Source organism: Sapajus apella, unplaced genomic scaffold (assembly GCF_009761245.1).
Source record: "Sapajus apella isolate SASKATOON/1434 unplaced genomic scaffold, GSC_monkey_1.0 scaffold17, whole genome shotgun sequence".
Lineage (NCBI taxonomy): Eukaryota > Metazoa > Chordata > Mammalia > Primates > Cebidae > Sapajus > Sapajus apella.
Genome location: NW_022436957.1, coordinates 5,886,835 through 5,911,986, shown reverse-complemented (window position 1 = coordinate 5,911,986; position 25,152 = coordinate 5,886,835). Strand labels below are relative to the sequence as shown.

At 44.4% G+C, this 25,152-nt stretch overlaps 1 protein-coding gene and 1 long non-coding RNA gene across 3 annotated transcripts in view; both read right to left on the bottom strand.

Moving 5' to 3' along the window:
- WWC3 (WWC family member 3) overlaps positions 1-25,152 on the bottom strand; it is a 133,723-nt gene that overhangs the window by 41,833 nt on the left and 66,738 nt on the right. For both annotated transcript variants that reach the window (XM_032285884.1, XM_032285885.1), the window contains exons 6-8: positions 12,455-12,584; positions 8,718-8,867; positions 4,463-4,536 (exon numbers count right to left, since the gene is read on the bottom strand). In XM_032285884.1, coding sequence (XP_032141775.1) covers positions 4,463-4,536; positions 8,718-8,867; positions 12,455-12,584 — 354 coding nt within the window. The remainder of the gene's footprint in view (positions 1-4,462; positions 4,537-8,717; positions 8,868-12,454; positions 12,585-25,152) is intronic.
- LOC116556640 lies at positions 7,122-8,710 on the bottom strand. The gene is made up of 2 exons (XR_004271106.1): positions 7,960-8,710; positions 7,122-7,887 (listed from the first exon to the last, which is right to left on the bottom strand). It is a non-coding gene; the product is annotated as an uncharacterized LOC116556640 (long non-coding RNA).

Below are 25,152 nucleotides of genomic sequence, written 5' to 3'. Positions count from 1 at the left end.
GCTTCAAGTCCACTGAAAACACCAAACTCATTGTCAAAACCGAGGTCTGCCTTTGAAACAACCCTCCACTTTACCATGAGCCTCTGGAAACCCTGTTCCAGGCCATCCTCCTCCTCTAATTCCAGGGAGAGCAGCATCTCTGTTGCACTTCCCCCAGGCCAGTCCAGTTTAAAAGGGGGAGTGTGCTGATGGCATGAATTTAGGACTGCCAGCTTGGTATTTTGCCAAGTAAAGATTTTGGAAAAACCAATTAACATCAACTATCATGAGTTTATAAGAGAAAGATGTTTTAACAGAAAAAAAATATATAATACACATATTAAATATGTATTATATAATATATAAAAATATATATGTATTGAATATATTAAAATATATATTACATGTATGTACATATGTCTCCGAATGACAGAGTTCTTTGAATGGAAAGCAGCGAGTGGGCTTTGGGAAAACCTGCCCCTGGCCCTCCTTTTCCCCATGCACCATGGGTCAGGGACATCTCAGGCTGGGCTTGGGACGCTGAGGCCTGCCTGTCGGCCAATGGCACCCCTCCCTTTCCGTTCCTTCACAGCCACTGGGCCCATGGAGACAAGTGTCTTCTTAGGTATACTTCCTCTTCTTGTTTCCTCCAGCGCCGGCCATCGTCTCTTGGACCTTTTACCACACCCTCTGGCCAGTCTCATCCTTGCCAGGCCTTTGATTGGACTTCCTCAGGCTCAGTCCTGGCATCTCCTCCTTTCTCCCTGTGTTCCATCTCCCAAGGCGAGCTCAGCTGCTGGGTGACTTCATCTCTGTGCCATATGGGTTCCTCCAATGGCCCTCCTCCACATACCACCATCTGAATGGCTCACACGTAACCTTCCCAACTCAAAGATGCCTAGCAATTCTGACACTTCTTCAGGGCATCATGGCCCCCATGCCATGGCTTGCCTCCCTGCTCACGCATCCTTGGTTCCACCCTGGCTGGCCTTTGCCTTGCAATTCCAGGCCAGTCCAGCTGCTACAGACTGACACCTCACCCCCACTCCTGACCCCCACTCCTACTTGAGAAAGCCCATCCCCAACGGATGGGCAACTGGGACTCCAGCACTCCTTCAGGGCCCAGCTTCAATGCCATTTTCTCCAACCTCCAAGAAGAGGATTTATTATGGAGTTCAAAGGCTAGTAGCCCTTTCAAATGTCCATGAAGGCCAAGAACTGTGAGTCTAGCTCAGTGTGTTGACATATCACAGCTTAAACATAGTCCTTGAAAGGGAGAGACCGTTCCCTGTCTACCTTCAATCCCTAAATGCACCCACGTCTGGAAGCCCTTTCCCTTCTCAATTCAAGGCAAGAGACCCCAAGGCTCACACCTGGATGGAGGTTTGAAGAAGGGACCCAGGAGCAGAGCAGTTGGCCTGGACCTGACCCAGCCCCGGGAATGCCCTGGCTCGCCCAGTCCTGGGGCAAAGGCCAAATAGCAAATGCAACCACATAGGACCCTCATTTACTCATTCAATAAATATTCACTGAGTATGTAGCTGCTGGGCTTACAGCAATGACATACACTCCCTGTATTCATGTGGGTTATTTACATTTTCACAGGGAGAGACAGGCAATAACAAAGTAAACACTACTTAGGTAATAACATTTGCTCAGCAAATCGGGGGGAGAGGGGTGAGAACCGGGTGGTGCCATTTTTTTCAGGATGGTCAAGGAAACCTCTCTAACAAGGTGATCAAAAGGAGAGGAGAGGTCATGTGACAACCTGGGGAAAAGCCACCTCATTCCAGGCCAAGGGAATTGTATGGGTTTGCTCTTTTCTGCCCCGAATTGCCATAAACTTAATGGCTCAAAGCAACATCTATTATTCCCTTACTGTTCTGGAGGGCGGAAGTTGAAAATGTGTCTACAGGGCTGCGTTCCTTCTGGAGGCTCCAGGGGAAAATCTGTTTCTGTGCACCTTCCAGCTTCCAGGGCCTGCCCATGCTCCCTGGCTCCTGGCTCCACACTATTCTGACCTCTGCTTCCAACCTCACATCTCCCTCTCTGCTGTTGACCGTCCTGTCTCTCTTTTATGAGGACCCTTGTGATGGCACTGGGCCCGCCTGCATCATCCAGGCTTATTCCCCCATCATCTCAGGATACCTAATCTAATGACATCTGCAAAGTCCCTTTTGCCACAGAAAGCCACATGTTCACAGGCTCTGGAGATCAGGATGTAGACACCTTGAGGGGCCGTCACTCTGCCAGCTGCAGATGCTAGGTCAAGAGTTGGCTCAGTGAGGAGGACGCCCAGTGGGAGGCCCGAGGGGCTGCTCAGTGCAGGCATGCTGGCATGTCTGAGGAACACCGAGGGGCCGATATGGCTGGAACAGGGTAAGTGAGGCATGGGCATTGGGCTGATGCCTGTGAGTCAGCAGGTGACCTGCTCGTGTAAGCCCCTTGTTGTCCACGCATCATGAAGATTCAGGAGCAAGACAGGAAGAGGCCCCATGGCAAGGTTTCTGGCCCTCAGCACTGTAGCCATGCTGGGTCAGGTAAGTCTTTGCTGTGGGGGCCATCCTGTGCACTACAGGATGTCGAGTGGCCTCCCTGGCTGGTGCCCACTAGATGCCAGTAGCACCTGCCCCAGAGTTGGGACACCTAAACACATCTGCAGACACTGCTGAAGTCTCCTGGAGGGTTAAGACCTCCCTCCCTGTGTGGAGCACCACCTCGCTAGCGGGAAAAGGACAGGCAGCACCCATGCAAGCTCACCCAGGTAGAATTGAAAAGACATCTCTGAGTTTTAAACATTCCAACACAGCGCACAGAGGCGTTTCTGAGATGTCCCTCCTGCCGATGGAAGGTTGAACCTTCCCCTGTAGCTGCAGTGCATTTCCTAACAAGGTTCTGGGCATCTTGAAATAATATGGTATTTTATTCAAAAGAACTGATGAAGTACTGTGCCTGCTCCTTGAAAAATTTTCTTAAATAATTGACTTTTCACCCAAACGTATTATCCCAACATTTAGGTTACTCACCGTATACTGGCACCATCTCTAGAAAACAAAGAAATTACTTGCTATGTTTGGTAAATGTCACAGCCAAACACATAACAATCACATTCCTAAGTGTAGCAACGATCTATTTGCTGCGTTTAATCCAGCACGGCAAATTCCAGCACCCACACTCTGCAGCTCCACCAGAAACAGGCGAGAGCAGAGGAATATATTCAGAAACAGAAGAGACAATCGCGCCTCACAAACTCCGGCAGGCTAAAGAGAAGGAATGCATGATAAATGAAGAATGCCACCACAGAGACGATCAGTATTGGCAAATGAACTTGGCACCGTTCTGTGGGGAAATTTAAAGCCCACCATGAGTCCATTCTAAAAAGCCAAGAGGCACTGGTTAGAAAAGCTCCTAGAAAACAGACGGCCCATGTCCGTTTCAGTTGGCCCTGGAGCACTGAATCATATGATGGGCTTTTGTTGCTATTTTTACAGTTTTAAAAAAGCCAACAAAGTAGCTTTCCAGACATCCATGAATGGTACAGTGTGCTGAGCAGGCCCAACTGTTTAGCTTCCAGAAAGAACCCCTCACCCCACCCGACATCCTGCTCTCCCCGCCCCGCAAGATAATATTTCATTTGTGACTCAAGAAACTTTTTAAAAAAGATATGCTTCATACTTTTCTGAAGCACTTATTTGGAAATAATTGGGTTCTAAGACTCCTTCCAGAAGACACAAATGAGAGAAAGTCTCTAAAAAGAGAATACAAAAGCCAGAGAGGATAACAATATTGAAAACAGGAGCCCTATGCAGGTGAGGAGACATGCGGTGCCCTGAAATGCTGCACCACGCGAGGGTCTGTAAGCCTCTCAGCTTTCTCCATGTCCGAGGGTGAAGACTAGGAGGGAAGGAGGCAGGGAGGGAAGTGAGGAAAGAGAAATACAAGTGCACAAACTGGGTCAAGCCGCAATTTGCAAGAGGTCAATGGTTTACGACATGACAACATAAACAGAATGAAATCAATTGGGTACTGCTCACCTGTTGACCTAATGCTTATTGAACGTCTTATAATCAAGATACATGGCTTTGCCCATTAGCCTATAGAGTTAGAAGCCACACACATGAAATATCAAGTGGTTTCACTTACGATACTCTCCGGAATTGATTCTCGGTCTATTGGAAGGAGGGAAGGGAAGGAAGGTAGAGGTTCTGAACTACCAGGGATGATAGCACCAAAAAAGTTTCTATTGTTATGGAGTCAAGTCTGCCTGTTTGCAATATTGTGAATTTTACATTTTAAATGCACTTGAAATTTTGTCATATGTGTGCATTAAGCTACATGTAAATGAAGATCCTTGACTTGGTATTCTATCAGATGGTGTTCTCCGATCAGATGCGGGCAGTCCCCCACCAGAACTCTGCGATGCCTCCTTCCACGGGAGAAAGAAAGCAAGCAGAAGGTGAGGTTGGAAAAATGCGCTTCTTACCTCTTTCTGGCTTCTTCATACTGCCAATTAAGTCTGACTCGGTCTACAAGTCTTGTTTTATCATCAAAGACAAACTTTCCGGAATAGAAGAGAGAGAGAAAAAAGAAAGGAAACACATATTAAAAACATATTTCCAAATTAGCAACTTCACTTAAACTTTCGGCAACAATGAGAAATACTCTTCATCTCTTTCACTTTCAATTTATGCAAGGTCTGCAAGGAAACACTGAATAACCCTCTATGGCCGCCTCTGGCTGGGGGAGGGGGCAAGAAGAGGGGAAGACTCTTTTTGCCTAAACTGGTAGGATTTTTTTTTTTTCACAGCAGCAGCATATCTATCTATTCTGTAATTCCAAACAACCACCTCAAATTAAGTTTTAAAAGAAGTAGGAAATTACTTAGTAAAAGTTGATACAGGCTGGGTGCGGTAGCTCACACCTGTAATCCCAGAACTTTGGAAGGCCGAGGCGGGTGGATTGTGAGGTCAACAGATATAGACCATCGAGGCCAACATGGTGAAACCCCTTCTCTACTAAAAATACAAAAAATTAGCCAGGTGTGGTGGCACGTGCCTGTAGCCCCAGCTACTTGGGAGGCTGAGGCAGAAGAATTGCTTGAACCTAGGAAGGGGAAGTTGCTGTGAGCCAAGATCACGCCACCGCACTCCAGCCTGGTGACAGAGCAAGACTCCGTCTCAAAAAGAAAAAAAAAGTTGGTATGAAGGCAAAAACCAGTCACCCCATTTTGTGCAGTACATTCTCTAATTCCTCAGTAAACATAAAATAATGATGTTCTACTCAGAAGCCCCGCGGTCTGAGGAAGCTGGACTAGTTATGTGAGCTGGACGGTGGACGCCTTCTGATGCCACAAGGCATGTAAAAGAACCAAGGACAAAAGGAAAGCCAGCAAGGTCTCAAAAAGCCAGAGCTCAGGGAGTACCACGATAGAGTTAGCCTCTACATGCAGTGCTCTGTGGTGAGGAAATATACTTAAATATTTTCATACCAATTCTATGGACGGTGACAAAATCCTACACAAAACAAAAAAAAAGACATGTATGGGAAGTAACTGTACTACACTTTGGTTAATCCTTTCCTCATTCCTGCAAATATTCATACAACTCTAGTTTCAATAAATCGGCTCCATCTGTTGTCTGACCTTACTAGACCACATATTATGACCACCAAGTCTTTATGTTTTTGAAATAACTTCCCATCAACAAGTATCTGAAAATATTTAACTTGAATGATTAGCAATGAATTTATCAATACTAGTTTTGATCTATTGATGGAAAATTTCTTTGCAAATTTATTGCCTTGAATGACAAGATGAAAAAGTGCCTTATAAGGGAATGAGCATTCTCCAACCAGAGTAACAATTGCTCATGGTTTCTTTTTTTGAATCAGGGTCTCACACTGTTGTCCAGGCTAGAGTACACTGTGGCAATCACAGCTCACTGCAGCCTTGACCCCTTGGGCTCAAGTGATCCTCCTGCCTCAGCCTCCCAAGTAGCTGGGACTACAGGCATGAGCCACAATGCCTGCCTAATTTTTGGTTTGTAGAGATGGAGTTACACCATGTTGCCCAGGCTGGTCTTCAACTCATGGGCTCAAGCAATCTGGCCACCTCAACCTCCCAAAGTGCTAGGATTACACATGAGCCACCATGCCTGGCCACAATTATACATGTTTAAATGGCCTCATCCAATGCTCCTCTCTGGCTTCCTCAGTATAAATATATTTAAGTGGCAGTGCCACAGCTCCAAAAACTGTCCACAGTGGAGATGAGCTACTTGCCATTTCAGTCCCCTATTTATCAGTTACCTCACAACCAACTCTTCATCAAGATCAATAAACATCATCTCTCAAACCTCTTCTCAAAGCTGTATGCACCTCTCTCTAAGCTTTAATTTTGTAGTTGTCTTTGACAATTAAATGTACATTTTAGTGAAAAGAAAAGACAGCCAAATGGATCCAAGAGACTCCTGCTTCACAGTTCCTATGCTGCCCTATGGCATGTGCAACCTTGTGCTTGCAAATATCCAGTCTCAAAAAGCGCATCTGATATATAGCAATACCAACCCCACAAAATAGACTCAACACAAGCACAAAGTGAGGTAGGCAGACTTCTAAGATGGCCCCTAGTGACCTCCACCTCCTGGGATTCTCCCCGTGTTAAATTAACTCCCCTTGAGAGTGTCCTGGGTCTATAACTTGACTCTAACCACTAGAACAGAGCAAAGGTGATGGGAAGTCATTTCTGTGAATAAGTTACAAAAGACTTTGACTTCCATTGTGCTAGCAGACTCTCTCCACTGGCACACTTTGATGAAGCAGGCTGCCATGCTGGAGCAGCCCACATGGCAAGAGACTGAAGCCCTCAGTCCAGCAACCTGTGAGGAACTGAATCCTGCCAACAATCACATGAGCTTAAGAGTGGCTCCTCCCCCAGGTGAGCTTTTGGATGAGACCACAGCCCTGGCTGATACCTTGAATGCAGGTTCCTGAGAGAACCTGGAACAGAAGACCCAGCCCAGTCTCCTGGACCATATCAAGCATGAGAGAATAAAGGAGCATTGTTGTAAGAGGCTAGGTTTTGGGGAAATCTGTTATGCAGCAATGGTTAGCTAATACAGTCATAGCCTTTTGATCTATTTTTCTATAATAATATGATGTGGTAGAAAGTACAGGGGTTAAAGTATGAGAAATGTTTCAAACCCAGACCTGCCTCCCCTTGGCTACAAGACCTTAGGTAACCTGGCGTCTCAGTCTCCTGCACATCAAACAGGATGGGAACAATTACTTAAACTGAGATAACAGCTATGAATCTGCTTACCCAGGGTCAGCCCCAGTAAACTGCAGGGGCTCATCAATAGTGAGCAGTGACTACTAAAGCAGCAGAACCTGCCACCACTCCTCACCTGACATTTTTAGAAGGGCTGACCTAAATCACTGGAGAACCTTCTATCTTAACTGTTTCTCTCAAACTAAATTCTAATTCTAACCTTACAATAAGCAGCAATGAATTATTCACGAATTCAATAAGTCTTGTACTTGTTTCCTTCTCTCACTCCAAAATCTTTAGGCAAAAATGCCAAACATTTTTGAATTTCAGATTCTTCTGTGTATATTCCAGATGGTGACCATATTCCCTCATCCAAAGAAGATGCCTACTCAAAAATGGCCAAGTGTACTTTTGAAACAATGCAGGCAAATTTGAAAACAGGACTGTTCCAGGACACCCAAGACATGAAGAGCCATGATTTCCTACCTCCCCTCAAAGAGGCACTAGTGGCCAAGGTTTCAAATATTAACTAGCTAATTATTTAAGCCCCATAGTTTTCCATCAATTGTTTCTTTCTCCTTTTGTTTCTTTCCTTTTATTTATTTAATTTCGGGAGATGGTACTGTGCATTCCAGTGATACCTCATCATTACTTAATAATTCTTTAAAAAAAGAAGCTCCTTAGATTGCTTTTCCATTTGGAAACTAATTAACGTTCAAACTTCACTCAATGATATTACAATAGTAGTGCCTTTGAATATCCACCACCCTGCTTCAAATGTGATTTTCCTAACTTTGTTTTTGTGGCTAACTCAAGACTTCACCAATTAACAAAGGAGGCATTATGACATTCTTCCAAGTCTCAAACAAATGGCTTTTAATTCAATTCAATTTCCTGACATTCTTTTAGAAGAGTAAGAAACAGCAATAAAGTAACACCCAAGGTGGCACAGCTATAAAGTCTTTGGAAATCAGTGGTTAAGGCAGGGATCAGTAACTGTGGCCCTGGAGCCAAATCCCACCCACTGGCAAATGAACGTTTGGCCAGCTTGAGGCCCCAACCTTACATGCCTGCAAGGCATCTCTGTGATGGCTGCCTGTACACTACAGTGACAGGGTGGGGTAGTTCCAGCAGAACTACCTGCAAAGCCTAAAATACTGACTATATTTACTATCTGGCCCTTCACGGAAAAAGTGTGGGGACCCATGCTCTAAAAAGTCATATGTCTGTCAGAAGAACAGTGAAACAACTGTCACAAGGAGTCTGTCATTTGTAAGAGTCCAAATCATAAGGGCAGCAGTATAAGAAATTCAATTGTATTGTGAGACACAGTACTTTTTCTTCAAACTTAACGGCACAAAAGTGAAGACATTTCTTAAGTGAATGTGGAAAATTGCACCAAACCAGTGACAGCAACACTAATATAGCCATCCCCTCTCCCGACGCGTTTCTTCCCCTGGTGCGCAGATACCTCCCCGATGATATCGGTCTGGGAGCCGGCATCGCAGAACTGCTGGGGTACACCAGCATCGCCAGGCACGCCTGCGTGGTGAGGGAAGTCCGCTAGAGAGTCGGTGACACAGCAGCTGTTCTTGAAGCTATCAGTCAGCTTGGCCAGGCTCTGGAACAGAATGAGATGAGCTCTTTGAACCGAGATAGTGATGTTTCTCTTCCCTCCAGAAGTGGTCTTCTCATTTATGTTTTAGGTCTGCTGCTTTATATATTACTCGACAGTTGCCTTACCCCACCCCACGCTCATTAGATTTCATATAAATGCCCTTTATCACATGTGCCTCTAATAAACTTAGTCATTTAAATCACATCGCAACTAAGTCCCTCTGGCAGCATGTGAAGCAAATAATGGACACTATTGTACCATTTGTACTGGTTCTTACACCTTCATGTTTCCCAAAGAAAAACATAAGTATTTCTATCCAAGATGTAAATGAGTCTGACAGAGATAAATGCTGCCTTGAGGTTGTAATGGAGGAACCACAGGGAAGGAGGAAACAGCTCCCAGACAATGCTTACGTGTTTCTTTTCAGTTCATTGAGTTGCTGTTTTAGCTTACATATTTTTTATAAACCTGATTTTTCAGTGATTCTACAAGGTCGAAAGTAATCTCATATGTATGCTGGTTTGCCAAAAGTTAGAGTAAGTATGCATTCTGGCACGTGAAATCTCTCCGTGTGACAGTTTTAAGCAGAAATTTTAAAATCCCATTTTTTTTTTTTTTTTTTGAGAGAGGGTCTCATTCTGTCACCCAGGCTGGAGTGCAGTAGCACAATCATAGCTCACTGTAGCCAAAACTTCCCAGGCTCAAGTGATCCTCCCACCTCAGCCTCCTGAGTACCTGGGACTACAGGTACACCACCACACCTAGCTAAACTTTTGTTTGCTTGCTTGCTTGTTTTTATAGAGATCAGGTCTCACTATATTGCCCAGGCTGTTCTCAAAGTTCTGGGCTCAAGCAATCCTCCTGCCTCAGCCTCCCAAAGTGTTGGGATTATAAGCATGAGCCATAGCACCCAACCAGAAATCAGATTTTTGACCATTTCTTTTAGACTTCTGAATATATTCACTTTCAGCAGATTTGCCATAGACACCAGAACCAAAAATGCCCAAGTGCAGTAGAACTCACGAAACTGGCTTGAGATGGAGATAAAGCCTTCTTGGGCAGGGCCAATAGAGTTAAGTTCACATAAGAAAGGCAAAACAACTGATTTAATTTGGATAGAAGAGGACTCTGCCCGTGCCTCTTCCTGGAGCTTCTCAGAGTCTGAGAAGCTATGGAGAACTCAAAGAAGGTGCTTGGGCCTGAAGCTGCTTCCAGAAATTCTATCTTCTGCCTCCACGGTGGGAACTCAAGCAAGGCAAATGAGTGGCTGGTCCTGGTGCTGCACATGTGGCTCAGAGAGGCCGGGGCAGGCAGCACTGCTTGGCCTCATGGCGTAAAGCCTTTGTGTCTCTGCCATGGAATGCAACCAGGTTCAGCCTGGGGTGTCGGTGATGCGTAATAAACACAGGGCATCACGTTTGATGTCAGCTGCGCAGAGACTTCAGTAAACGGTAGCTGTTCTCCGTGCTACCTGTTTGCCAAAAAAATCTAACAATTAACCATCCACCTATCACAACCTGTAGAGTTTATCTGTAAATACAGATTTCTGGGCCCTACCTCCAGAGATTCGAATTCAGTGAGTCTGGGGTGGGGCCTGGTAATCTGCATCTTCACAAGCACCATAAGGACTCTCTACAAGTCCCTGACAGCCTTGACCTTAGGAAGCACTACCCAGGCAGGGCAGTTTTTTGTTCATCTGTCTCATTTTGGCTCCAAGTTTGAGCTTTGCTTGATCTGTCCTGTGGGTCTTACACTCTACAGAATCTAGACACGTGCCAGCAGGCAATAGATGCTCACTTAGGGAAGCAGATGAAAAATAAAAGCTGTACCAGAAAGCACTGAATGCATTCCAGCACTTGACGCCATGAGGTCATGCAGTGCTCCCGGCCTTGACCTCTCTGAGGCCACTGTGTGCAGCACTAGGGCCAGCCACTCAGATGTCTTGCCTGAGTTCCCCACCATGGAGGCAGCTTTTTGCATTTGCAAAAGCTCAACTTTTTCTAAAGATAACAGAAACTACAAGAGTTCAAGGGGAAAAAACATAAAGCAATATAAAGCTATAATGATCCCAGCTATATAATACAAATACACCCACATAGTGGGTGGATGCTATGCAACAATATCAAGGAAAGAGCAGCTCTCTGTGTACAGATACAGGGAAAGGTAGAGGATATTGCTGTTAATCAAGGAAGCTAGTGTTGAAGAGTATCACAGTCCTGGCTCTGCGTGAGGACAGCTAAACACATATTCTTGTTTTTGTGTGCCCGCATGAATTCTGGGAGGGTAGGCAAGAAGCTAACAAAGGCAGTTAGGGGCAGTAGGAGGTGGAGCAATAGCAAGACTTCTTATCACAGACCTATGGAATTCTCCTGATTATTGAACAATATGAATGTATCACCCATTGCTGGGGGTTGAATTATGTTCCCCCAGGAGATATGTTTAAGTCCTAATCCCAGGAACCTGTGGAGTGCGACCTTATTTGGAAATAGTCTTTACAGATGTAATCTAGTTAAGATGAGGTCATACTGGATTAGGGTAGACCCTTATCCAATGGCTGGTGTCCTTTCAGGAGAGGAAATTCAGCACAGAGACAATCATGTGACTATGGAGGCAGACATCACAATGGTATCTACAATCCAAGGAAGCTGGAATAGGCAAGGAAGGATCTTCCCCTCCAGGCTTCAGAAGTGTGACCCCGCCCACACCTTGATTTCGGACTTCTGGCCTCTAAACCTGAGAGACCAAATTTCTGTTGTTCTAAAGCCACTCAGTTTGTGCTACCTTGTTATGGCAGCCCCAGAAAACTGAAACAGCCTCCATATCCACAGGTTCCACATTTCCAGATTTAACCTACCACAGATAGGAAATATTCTGAGGGGAAAAAAAAAATAACACAAAGAAAAAACCAATACAGTGTAACATCAATTTACATAGTATTTACACTGCAGGAGGTATTATAAGTAATCTGGAGATGGTTTAAAGCATATGGGAGGGGCCAGGCATGGTGGCTCATGCCTGTAATCCCAGCACTTTGGGAGGCCAAGACAGGAGGACTGCTCAGGGCCAGGAGTTTGAGACCACCCTGGCCAACATGGCAAGACCCTGTCTCTACTACAAATATGTAAATTAGCCAGGCATAACAGTGTGCACCTGTGGTCCCAGCTATTCTCGAGGCTGAGGTGGGAGGACGGCTTGAGCCTGGGAGGTCAAGGCTGCAGTGAGCCATTTTTGTGCCATTGTACTCAAGCCTAGGTGACAGAGAGAGACCCTGTCTCCAGAAAAAAGAAAAGTATACAGGAGGATTATGTAGCTTATATGCAAATACTATACCATTTTTTTACAAGGGATTTGAGCATCCAATGATTTTGGTATCCTGGGGGATGGGAGTTGTCTTGGAACCAATCCCCCAAGGATACAGAGGGATGACTACATACTTACTTAAATACACTGGGGGGTGCATATATATGTATGTTTTTGTATTTATATTATATATACATATATGTTATATACACAATAACTATTTAACATGTAATACATAAGTATATTAAAAACCTCCTAAAATAAAACACATGAGCAGGCAGGCAGCTTACATGCATCAGGTCCCGCCTCTCCTTCTCGCCTGTGCAAATAGCCTTCTTGATGGTCCGGAGCTCACTCATGATAGCCTGAGCCTCATCCAGTTTGTAGCTGGTGTGAGTACTTGACATCTTCCGATCAATCCTGGTTAAAACAGAAAAATCAATGTCATGTCACATGAGATCCTAGCATTCCATTAAACATACAACTACAAAAACCCGAAAGCTTCATGGAAAGGTGGAAAAAGTTAAAAGTAATATTTTGGCAAAGAAAAAGAAAGACCACATGGAAGCTTCCCTCCTTCCGGTCAATACAACACCCTCTGCTGCAGGAGCACCCTAGGCAGGTGAAGACATTCGAGTCGGGAGGCTCAGGTCCTCCGCTAACGATCAGGCAACAAGATTGCTGGCTTAAGTAATTTCCCGAGACTGTAAACTCCTCTCTCTGAGAGGAGGACATGTTTAGAGCCATGTTAGTGGTCAAAAGCTTTGTTAAATAAACATATGAATGAGATCTATGTACAGGGAGAATATATGGGACACAGTAAGAAGTAGTGAGCTTTCAATAATGGTGCCTTGTACAAAACCCAGCAACTCTTCTGTCTCTTATAACTCTTATTTCATTCTGGTTCTAATTTATTACTAGCTCTCTTTCTCCTACCAAAGTCCTCAATTCTTTCCTTCAATCCAAACATCCATCCAGGGAAAATGACAACATCCCTCCCTCCCTTTTTCCTCCCCTTCCTCCCACCTTTCCTCCATGCTTCCATCCTCCAAGCCAGCTCCTGTGCACACCAGGCCGGGCTCTGGGGCTGGAAGCAGAGCACAGAACAAAACAAGACTTGGTTCTGCCTTCAAAGGGCAGGTGGCCTCTGGAGCATGTCCTCTGTCACGTCCCCTACACCTGAGGCTCCAGTCTTGGAAGCCTTAAGGCTAAGGAATTTGAGAAATTTTGGTCCAGAGTGGAATGAATTCTTTCTCTGGAAAGCAACTGGCTTCTTTCAGGTTCCAGGTCCTCCAGTTCACAGGTTCTGGTTCCAATATTTCCCTCCACATTATCCTGAAAACCTGGATCATTCACTGTCAGTCCAAGCTCCCTGGCTCAGCAATCACAGGAACCTCCGACGTGCTGGTGGGTGCAAGTGGCACCCAGCTCTGCCACTCACTGGCTGTGGGGCCTGGGTGAGTCACTTCCCCTCTTTCCACCTGCTTCCTCCGGTCTCAAATGGGGACACTAAAAATACTTCTCCCATGGGATGGGCATGAGATTTAATGAGAAAATGCAAGGAAAGGGCTTGCTTGGCAGGAGGCCTGGCATGTGGTGTTTGCAGTGATTGTTTTTATCTGAATAATGCAGAATCTCCTTACTCATGGGAAAAAAAAAGTAAATAACTTTCCAACTCTGGTATTTTATTATCATTAACAAATTCCTTGCCAAAATACGTCACAACTCAAGCAAAACTCGGCACCGGAGTCAACCTGAGCTATCAGCATCCACGGCCTAGGAGGAGGGCAAGTAACACAAACAGGAAGCCACTGCCTCCCTTTGAATAGCACTCTGGGGCTCAGCAGCATTGCTGTGATTGCCATCAGCTACACATAAAATATTTATGAACACTTGTCCTGAGTCCTGCTGCAAGGAGAGTGGATAGGAGCACTCTGTGCATGCTGAATAGTGACACTCCTAAATGTCAACGTGGCCGGACCCTGCAGGCACTTCCATAACGGCTGTTACAGACTTTTAAGTTTCTCAAATACACACTGCCTTGTCTGTTCCTATAAAGCAGAAGTCTTTATTTATATATCTTTATTAAAAGGTCCATATATCTTTAATGATAGAGTGTTCCATACCAAAAGTTAAAATAAGTGAGCATGAACTAAAGTTTGGGCAGTGGGCATGTTTTTTTCTTTTTATTCTGCTCTCATTAAATCCCTTCTTTCAGAGAACAGTTCATCCAAATGATCAAGGTGGTAAACTTTAACAGTCCATGTCACCTGAGGACCCTTGTGAGATTTGGCAACAAAGTAGAAAAAGTTCCCAGCACAGTACCAGCAGGCCACTTGGTGGCTACTAAAATGTGGGCACCAATAGCAAGAATGGTGACAGTAGGCATATAAACCCATTGTATATTTTCAAAACTCTTTTGTTTGACCCTCAAAACCAGCCCAACTGCCACCAAAATGGCTGGGCTTCTCACTCACTGCTGGTAACTTAGCCAGACCTACAGAAGTCAATTGCGGTAATCAAAAGGGGCTACCTTGTACTATCTTAGCTGTCCTAGCTTCGCAACAAAAAAACAATGTAATTCACTGAAATTTGCACAGGGGGCGCTGTGTGGCTGAATGATGTGAAGGGGAAAAACAGGGACAGAAGTCTGAGGATAGAACCGGGCCCCAGAACCCAGCTGATCACCAGAACAAATATAGACTCCAGGGGTCCCTACTGAAGGTGAACCCCTATAGGTGGAACTAGGAGATTCAATGATCCATCAACCAGGTCCTAGAAGCACCAGGTTGGAGGAGCCTCTTATTATTACTCTCCACTTCAGCTGGGGGTGAGCTCCCTTAGAGAGAGCCATTCTCTGAGGGATCTCAGAAACACTAAGACATGATGTAGGAAATAGAAAATGGAAGCAAAGCCCCTGTGGTTTTCCATAGCAGATGCTGTGTGGGGAACCAAGAGTCCTGAATGCAAGACAGAAATAAAAGGCCATACATCTCAAAGCACTAAGTCTTATTTTAAAATAGTTGACCTATGAGGTGACAGGGTCTTTGCTGCATCTTCTCACTTAACCTCCCCCTTAGGAGATAAGCATAATCTCCTCAGATTTGATGATGATGAAGTTGAAGCTCAGAGCAATTAACTAAATGGCCCAGATGACAAGTGTGTATCTGGCAGAGCCGGATTCAAACCCACAGGCAGACTCCAAAGCTTGCCCAGAATCACGGGGTGTGGTGCTGCCCCTTTCTGCTGAGCATGACATCTGCCACTCTCAGAGTGGGCAAGGCGGGTCCAGATGTTTTTTTTTTTTTTTTTTTTAAACAAGGGCAAGCTATGTTTCAGAGAACTCCAACCACCTCCGTTTTTCAACTGTGATCAAAGGACAGTAAACGTTTTCTTTTACTTCTGCAAAATTCATTTATTTGAGAGAGCGCTCTCTCTCTCTCTCTCTCTCTCTCTCTCAAACTTCCCTATAAAACTTTGGTTCAATTTAGATGATGTAACCATCATCAGAGATTATTACAAACAGCTCTGTGCACATAAACTAGTAAACCTGGAAGAAATGGATAAATTCCTGGACACTTGCCTCCTCCCAAGGCTAAACCAGGAAGAAGCCGAAACCCTGAACAGACCCATAACAAGGTCTGAAGTTGAGGCAGCAATTAAGAGTCTACCACCCAAAAAAAGCCCAGGTCCAGACAGATTCACAGCCGAATGCTACCAGACATACAAAGAGGAGCTGGTACCATTCCTTCTGAAACTATTCCAAACAATCCAAAAAGAGGGAATCCTTCCCAAATCATTTTATGAGAGCAACATCATCCTGATACCAAAACCCGGCAGAGACTCAACAAGAAAACTTCAGGCCAGTATCCATGATGAACATAGATGCAAAAATCTTCAATAAAATACTGGCAAGCCGACTGCAACAGCACATCAAAAAGCTTATCCACCATGATCAAGTAGGCTTCATCCCGGGGATGCAAGACTGGTTCAACACGCAAGTCTATAAACGTAATTCACCACATAAACAGAACCAAAGACAAAAACCACATGATTATCTCAACTGATGCAGAGAAGCCCTTTGACAAAATTCCACAGCCCTATATGCTAAAAACCCTCAATAAGCTAGGTATTGACAGAACGTATCTCAAAATAATAAAAGCTATTTACGACAAACCAACAGCCAATATCATACTGAATGGGCAAAAACTGGAAGCATTCCCCTTGAAATCTGGCACTAGACAAGGATGCCCTCTCTCACCACTCCTGTTCAATATAATACTGCAAGTTCTAGCCAGAGCAATCAGGCAAGAAAATGAAATAAAGGGCATTCAAATATGAAAGGAGGAAGTCAAATTGTCTCTATTTGCAGACGACATGATTGTATATCTGGAAGACCCCATCATCTCGGCCCAAAATCTCCTGAAACAGATAAGCAACTTCAGCAAAGTCCTAGGATACAAAATCAATGTACAAAAATCACATGCATTCCTATACACCAATAACAGACTTAAAGAGAGCCAAATCAAGAACGAACTTCCATTCACAATTGCCACAAAGAGAATAAAATACCTAGGAATACAACTAACAAGGAATGTAAAGGACCTCTTCAAGGAGAACTACAAGCCACTGCTCAAGGAAATAAGAGAGGACACAAACAGATGGAGAAACATTCCATGTTCATGGTTAGGAAGAATCAATAATATCATGAAAATGGCCATACTGCCCAAAGTAATTTACAGATTCAGCATATCCCCATCAAGCTACCAATGACCTTCTTCACAGAACTGGAAAAAAACACCTTAAACTTCATATGGAACCAAAAGACAGCCCGTATAGCCAAGCCAATTCTAAGCAAAAAGAACAAAGCGGGAGGCATCACACTACTGGACTTCAAACTATACTACAAGGCTACAGTAATCAAAACAGCATGGTACTGGTACCAAGACAGAGATATAGACCAATGGAATAGAACAGAGGTCTCGGAGGCAACACAATATATCTACAACCATCTGATCTTTGACAAACCTGACAAAAACAAGCAATGGGGAAAGGATTCCCTGTTCAATAAATGGTGTTGGGAAAACTGGCTAGCCATGTGCAGGAAGCAGAAACTGGACCCCTTCCTGACACCTTACACTAAAATTAACTCCAGATGGATTAAAGACTTAAACATAAGACCTAACACCATAAAAACCCTAGAAGAAAATCTAGGCAAAACCATTCAGGACATAGGCGTAGGCAAGTACTTCATGACCAAAACACCAAAAGCATTGACAACAAAAGCCAAAATAGACAAATGAGACCTAATGAAACTCCACAGCTTCTGCATGGCGAAAGAAACAGTCATTAGAGTGAATTGGCAACCAACAGAATGGGAAAAAATTTTTGCAGTTTACCCATCTGACAAAGGGCTAATATCCAGAATTTACAAAGAACTAAAACAGATTTACAAGAAAAAAACAAACAAGCCCATTCAAAAGTGGGCAAAGGATATGAATAGATACTTTACAAAAGAAGACATACATGAGGCCAACAAACATGAAAAAATGCTCATCATCACTGGTCATCAGAGAAATGCAAATCAAAACTACACTGAGATACCATCTCACGCCAGTTAGAATGGCGATCATTAAAAAATCTAGAGACAGATGCTGGAGAGGATGTGGAGAAATCGGAACACTTTTACACTGTTGGTGGGAGTGTAAATTAGTTCAACCATTGTGGAAGACAGTGTGGCGATTCCTCAAGGACCTAGAAATAGAAATTCCATTTGACCCAGCAATCCCATTACTGGGTATATATCCAAAGGATTATAAATCGTTCTACTATAAGGACACGTGCACAAGAATGTTCATTGCAGCACTGTTTACAATAGCAAAGACCTGGAACCAACCCAAATGCCCATCGATGATAGACTGGACAGGGAAAATGTGGCACATATACACCATGAAATATTATGCAGCCATCAAAAACGATGAGTTTGTGTCCTTTGTAGGGACATGGATGAACCTGGAAACCATCATTCTTAGCAAACTGACACAAGAGCAGAAGATCAAACACTGCATGTTCTCACTCATAGGCGGGTGTTGAACAATGAGAACACATGGACACAGGGAGGGGAGCACTACACACTGGGGTCTGTTGGGGGGAAATAGGGAAGGGTCAGTGGGGGGTGGGGAGTTGGGGAGAGAGAGCATGGGGAGAAATGCCAGATATAGGTGATGGGGAGGAAGGCAGCAAATCACACTGCCACATGTGTACCTATGCAACAATCTTGCATGTTCTTCACATGTACCCCAAAACCTGAAATGCAATAAAAAAAAATTTAGATGATGTGCTCAAATATTTGGTATTTTTAAAAAATATCGATGTATTACAGTTCATTTTAAAAATCACAAGATCTGTGACTGCCAAAGAACTGCCTTATTTTGTTCTTAATTTTAATTAAGAGTGCAAGAAAGTGCCTTTACCATACATCACAAATAAAATGATAGAAAAGTGGTAACTGCTAAAGGAGAATTAACAAGGACATCAGTTATTATGCAGTATGAAAACAAAATTCAGTGCACAGACGCACAGTCTTCAGTTTTGCACCCTCTACCTTTTGCATTCAGCTGCAGGGACATTAAGTTATTTGCTGAGAGTAACACAGCAAGTAACAAGCAAAGTGAAATTCATGGCCAAGGCCCCCCACACTAGGACTTGTTGGCTCCATCACCTGGTTTGCAATATATTTAAAGTCAATGTCTCTAAATGCCCATTGCGTCAAACCTGAAGGCCACCCATATCACCAGTCAAATGTAATTCCAAAGTAAATTGGTGCTCTTTATGGTGTGCTTTTGAAAGAAATGGGTTGGAGAGAAAAGGAGAAGATGCAGCTTCAGATGAGGAACCTCGCACGACTGAAAAGGCATTTTAGAGATGTTTATTGTCAACCCCTACCCCCTGCCACCCTAAAGTTTCCATATTGTTTGCTCAACTTAAGATGTCAAGAAAACTGCACTAGTGAAAATAAGAGTAAAACCACATAACTTCTTAACCCCACATCTTGAAGGAAAGAGCTGCCAGGGCTCTAAAGATATTCTATGTTAATATTACAGATTACAACCCAAAAGAATGGAAAGGTTTGTTACAACTTCTACCTTTTCCATCAGCAGCTCTGGCAGAGGGCCTTGGGTGAACCTCAGAAAGCTTCCGGAAGCTTTCTATCAACAGCAGGACCTGTGTGGAACACCAGACCTGTCCCACAACCGGGAACAATGCTCTTTTTGTTTCCAGCCCATTTCTGTATGTTTCACTGTTATCTGAGTATTGCTGGGGTTTTCGCATGGGCTGTACCTTAGGTGCTATGCTAATGGGAGATCGTTACTTTAAGCCTGTTCTAACTGAACTATCCCATTCTCTCCTGAAACCACTAAATCCCTTCAGACAGAAAATGCTAATATGCAGTAATGCTTCATTCTGGTATTGCATGCTTAGAAGGATTTAGTGCCTCACCTTTAAGGAGACAAATGGGTTTAACGTCACCCAATTGGGAAGTTAATCAAGAAATCAACGAAGCAGAGGCTCACCTAGTGGCTAAGAATGTACCTCATGGAAACTAGTTAGTGCAACATCTGGTGAGCATCCCTTTCTGTGATTTGAACAGCAAGGACTTCTTAAAACTGAGGCCAAAACACAATACCACACAAAATCCGGAAGAGAAGCCCATGCTAGAGGACAGTTAGCAAGATGGGGACTGGGCGATGTCTAGAGGCCTCCCTGAGTTCCTCCAGCCCAGGGACAAAACTTTTGGCCAAGGAAAGATCTGCCCTCACTCCGTGTCCCAGTGTCCAAGAAAGAAACGGACCTTGTAATGGCTACCAGCAGGCAGCAGCAGCGACCTCAACCACTCCCCCAGAACCCAGGTGATCTGCATTTACTCCCAAGCCCCACCCTGTTCTGGGAACCAGCTGGGTCTTCAGGATGAAGCAGTGAACAAAGCCAAGTCCTTGTCCTCGTGCAGCACGATTCGAGCCAAGGAGACAGGACAATGAAAGGCACATCCTTAGGTCAGGCAGTCACAAATGCCTTCAAAAAAAATGAAGTCGAGTTTGGGGATAAAGTGTGACAGAGTACTTTTTTTTTTTTTTTAAAGACGGAGTTTCAGGCTCTTTCGCCCAGACTGGAGTGAAGTGGCACGATCTCAGCTCACTGCAACATCCGCTCCCCAGGTTCAAGCGATTCTCCAGCTTCCGCCTCCCAAGTAGCTGGGATTATAGGGGCCTGCCACTATGCCCGGCTAATTTTTGTATTTTTCAGTAGAGACGAGATTTCACCACGTTCACCAGGCTGGTCTCAAACCCCTGACCTCAGGTGATCCACCTGCCTCAGCCTCCCAAAGTGCTGGGATTACAGGCATGAGCCACCATGCCCGGCCGACAGAGTACATTTTTAGATGGATGGTTAAGTCAGGATCTTGCGAGATGTCACTAAGCAAAGGCCCATGGAAGGGAGGGAGCAGGCATGTGAGAATCTGGGGGAAAGAGCATTCCAGGCAGAGGGAGCTGCAAGTACCCACGGTAAAGGCAGGACATCCCTTTCAAAGGTGAAACTAGAGGGAAATGAGGCAGGGCCAGGGGCCAGCCTATGTAGAGTCTGGCTTGTGTTCCAGGTGAGAGAGAGCCACAGGAGGAACACAAGGAGAGCATGAGCTGTGGAAGAACCCCGTGGCTACTGGGTAAGGATGGAGACTCCCATTAATGCCTGGCCCAGAGTCATGGTGATGGAAGCTGTGAGAAGGATCAGAGGCGGGGTGTGGAAACAGCACACCATGGACAAGATGGTCAGGCAGTATTCCTCAAAATCATCTTCTGCCATCAAGCCAGCGCTCAGGGACATTATAGATGTCATGGCAGGAAAAGCCTCCAATAACACAAGCAGGAAACTCAGGGAAAAGCAATGTTAAATGAGCTCCCCAGCTGTAGGACAACTCAGAATCTAACGTAAGGTGCCAGGAGCAGGGGCTCACGCCTGTAATCCCAGCACTGTGGGAGGTCGAGGTGGGTAGATGGCTTGAGCCCAGAAGTTAGAGACCAACCTGGGCAACATGGTGAAAGTCTGTCTCTACTAAAAAATACAAAAATTACCTGGGTGTAGTGTTGTGCACCTGTAGTCCCAGCTACTCAGGAAGCTGAGGCATGAGAATCACTTGAACCCAAGAGGCAGAGGTTGCAGTGAGCCAAGGTCGCACCACTGCACTTCATCCTAGACCACAGAGTGAGACTCCATCTCAAAAAAATAATAATAATAATCTAACACGAGGTACATTCTAGAGCTCTAGAGTTCCAGGCAGGAGCTGGAGAGGGGAATTTGCCTACATCGGTTGATACACTTGACCTGTTCACGCGCGTCACCCAGTTGGGAAGCATTGCATGCATCCTGGTCCTGAGTCTTCCCTTTGCCTCTGGACACTAGTAGTAAGTTTACAGTAAGATAATTTTTCCAAAAAGTTTCAGAAACTTTAGGGCAAGAATTCAGGAGATCTCTCACTGGAAAAGCTCAATTTTTCTGAAAACTTTAATTACTCATTATAAATGGTGCTCCAATTTTCTGAAGACTTTTATAAAGGCCTCAAGAGAAATGCAAATTGAAACTACACTGAGATACTATCTCTCATGTATGAGACTGGCAAAAATGCAAATGCTTATCAACATATCCTGTTGGCAAAGCCACAGGAAATGAGAACACTCATATGTTAGTGGTAGGAAGGCAAAATGGGGTAACCCCACAGCAGAGGAATCTGGCCATATGCAATACAAGCTGAGTATCCCTAATCTGCAAATCTGAAATTCAATGTGCTTCAAAATCTGAAACTTTTTAAGCACTGAAATGACACTCAAAGAAAATGACCACTGAAGCATTTCAGGTTTCAGATTTTTGGATCAGGGATGCTGAACCAGTAAATATAATGCAAATATTCCAAAACCAAAAAAAAAGCTGAAATCCAAAACACTTCTGGTCCTAAGCATTTCAGATAAGAAATATTCAACCCATAATACAACAAATACATTCACCCTTTAACCTATCAAGCCTGCTTTCGGGAACTTATCCTGAAAGATACACATGCATAACTTAGGTAAAAAGCTGATGAAAAATGTTATTAATATAAATGAAAGCATTGGGCCAACAAGGCCAGAACCTACCGATAATCTTCACACCACAAAAGGAAACAACCAGAGAGTGGGTGCCTCCTGATGGAAGTAACAGCACCACCTAAAAAACATTTTTACTCAAAAAAGAAAAGAAATCGAACTTGAATCAGATCAAGCCTCTCAAACAATTACGCCCATTTGCATCAATAACAAGGGACAGAACATGTTCAATGGTATCATGTGAATTTCGGCAGCAAAACCCAACATTAGGGAAATTCTATAGGACAACCTAATTACTTTCTCCAACAAATAAGCTATCAAGGGGAAAAAAAGGAGGGAGAGTAGAGACGAAAAGACTTAAGAGACACATCAACCAAAGGCACTCTGTGGCCCAAACTGGACCCAAACACCTGAAGAAATGAGAGAGCTCACTGGACACAAGATGCCTGCTAAGTGGGATACAGGAATTATAGGTATTTTCAAAAGGAGTCCATAACTTTAGGGGACGTATTTATGGATTAAATGGGATTCTGGGATTTGCTTCAATAAGGCAGTGAGAGCTTAGCAGATGGGGTGGGGTCACCACCAAACCAAGACTGGCCATTGTGCAGGCAAAATGGGGTGAGGGGTACAGGAGGGTTTCAGTATACTATTCTCTCTACTTTTATGTTTGAAATTTTCCATCATTAAAAGCTTACATGTATACACTTCACATAGATACAGATGTAACACACACACGTGTACATATTGTATTAACCCAGTGAACATATCTGTGGCCAATTCTTCTCTACAACAATCAACAATGTATACAGATTTAAAGTAAAATACAAAGGTTCTTTTTTCCTTACTTGGACCCAAGTGTAATGATGAATTTCCTTGCTAGCCAGGAAATTCACCAAGATAAACAAGGCAAGTTTAAAATGTTATTAAGCAGCCAAACTCCTGGTGAGGTGCTCTGGAAAAGAATACACTGGATATTCTGGGAAGCAAGAACAGCAGGAAATTTTCTGGAGTAAAATCTCGGGCCACTGCCTTAAAGCAACATTGGTGATAAAATCAGAGACCTTCATGTTTATGTACAACAGCTCACGTGCTATCTGTACTTATAGTCAGGATTTCCCAGTAGAGGTGGGGTAATCACATTTGCAATGCTTGAAAAGACCTTCTAAAATTTCTCAATAAAAAAATATACATTTGCATGATTTGGTCCAAACGTAAAGCCCAATGTTCAATACCAGAAAAATCATTAGGCTGTTTTCATCTGATAAGCTGTGGAACTCAGAGAAAGGCTACCAGATTATCTTCCACTTCCAAAAATATTTTAAGAGTGGCACGGGTGCCTGTGTTTTTTCTTCCTGTGAGGCTGTGTCTGTCCCAGAATAAAGTAAACGTGCACAGTGACAACGCAGCCTCAGACAGAGCCGAGGCATCGTGCCCAGGAAACAACGGCTCTCAGCAGCTCCCTCCCAAAAGCCAACTTGCCCCCTGGCCAGGCATGCTTTGGGGTGGGCCCCTCAGGACCAAGGCCAGGTCCAGAGCCTTTCCCCAGGCCACTCCTTGGCCTCCGGGGGAGGATGGGTATTCTCATGAGCTCTGGCAGGCAGGAGGAGCCTCCCCTTAACAAGGGGCAAGTTTACAATTGCTGTTCCCAAGCGTGGGATCTTGATAATGAAAGCAGCAGAAAGAAAATCCAAACAGCACTGGCCCGCCTCTCTTCCAGGAGCACAACTTGCGCTCCGTTTTGGCTGCAGGTGTAAAGTTAAAATTCTCGCTGTTCTGGCTCCTGCTTCTCTGACTAATGCCCCTAGGGAAACAGAGGCTGCCTTTTCCTCTTCTTAAAACCACTGCAACTACAAGAGATGAATTTACATCCTAGCCATGCTAAGGAGAAGGGGGTTTTCTCACTCAGCAGCATATTTTATTTTCTAGATCAGTCCATCTTCAGCTGACACTGCTATTTGGCCTTTGTCTTCAAATAAGGAAATGGGGTTCACCAGAATGATGGAGCCCAGGCAAAGCAACAGGCGCTGAGCCCAGCAACCCACTACAGAAACCACAGCCATGAGAGAAGTGCCAGGCGTGGCTCCCTGCTGATGCTCAGGGATCCTGAGCAAACTCAGACTCTTCCTGAACCCCAGTCACCTTCCTCAGAGCTACAAGTGAGAATGACATTAACTGCAACCTCTGGCATGCACAATGTCTAACATTAAAACTACATATTAGGCCAGGCACGGTGGCTCACACCTGTAATCCCAGCACTTTGGGAGGCCAAGGCAGGTGGATCACCTGAGGTCAGGAGTTCAAGACCAGCCTAGCCAACATGGTGAAACATCATCTCTATTAAAAATACAAAAATTAGCCAGGTGTGGTGGCAAGCTCCTGTAATCCCAGCTACTGGGGAGACTAAGGCACAAGAATCACTGGGACCCGGGGGGCGGAGGTTGCAGCGAGTCAAGATCGCACCACTATACTCTAACCTGGGTGACAGGAGCAAGACTCTGTCTCAAAAAAAAAAAAAAAAAAAAAAAAAAAAAACCACAAAACAACCTAAAGAAGCAGCAGCTGAACTAACTAGGGCTAATAAAAGGAAGCTCTGACTATAGATCCAAAATGCACACACACACATAGCTGGGTAATGGTAGAGAAAGCAAAAAGCACGCAATTAGGTTAAAAGAATTCACATCACACTAAATATGTTAAGAGGTTCATCAAAAACCATCTTGTTGGGGAGCCTTCAGCATGGCAGTGTTTCTGAAGAAATCATCTGAACAGCCCTCGGGGTCAGGACCAGAGAAAGTGAAGCCCCTCGAGGCAGGACCCAGCTTACTTTTCTTTTATCTCCCCTGGTGCCC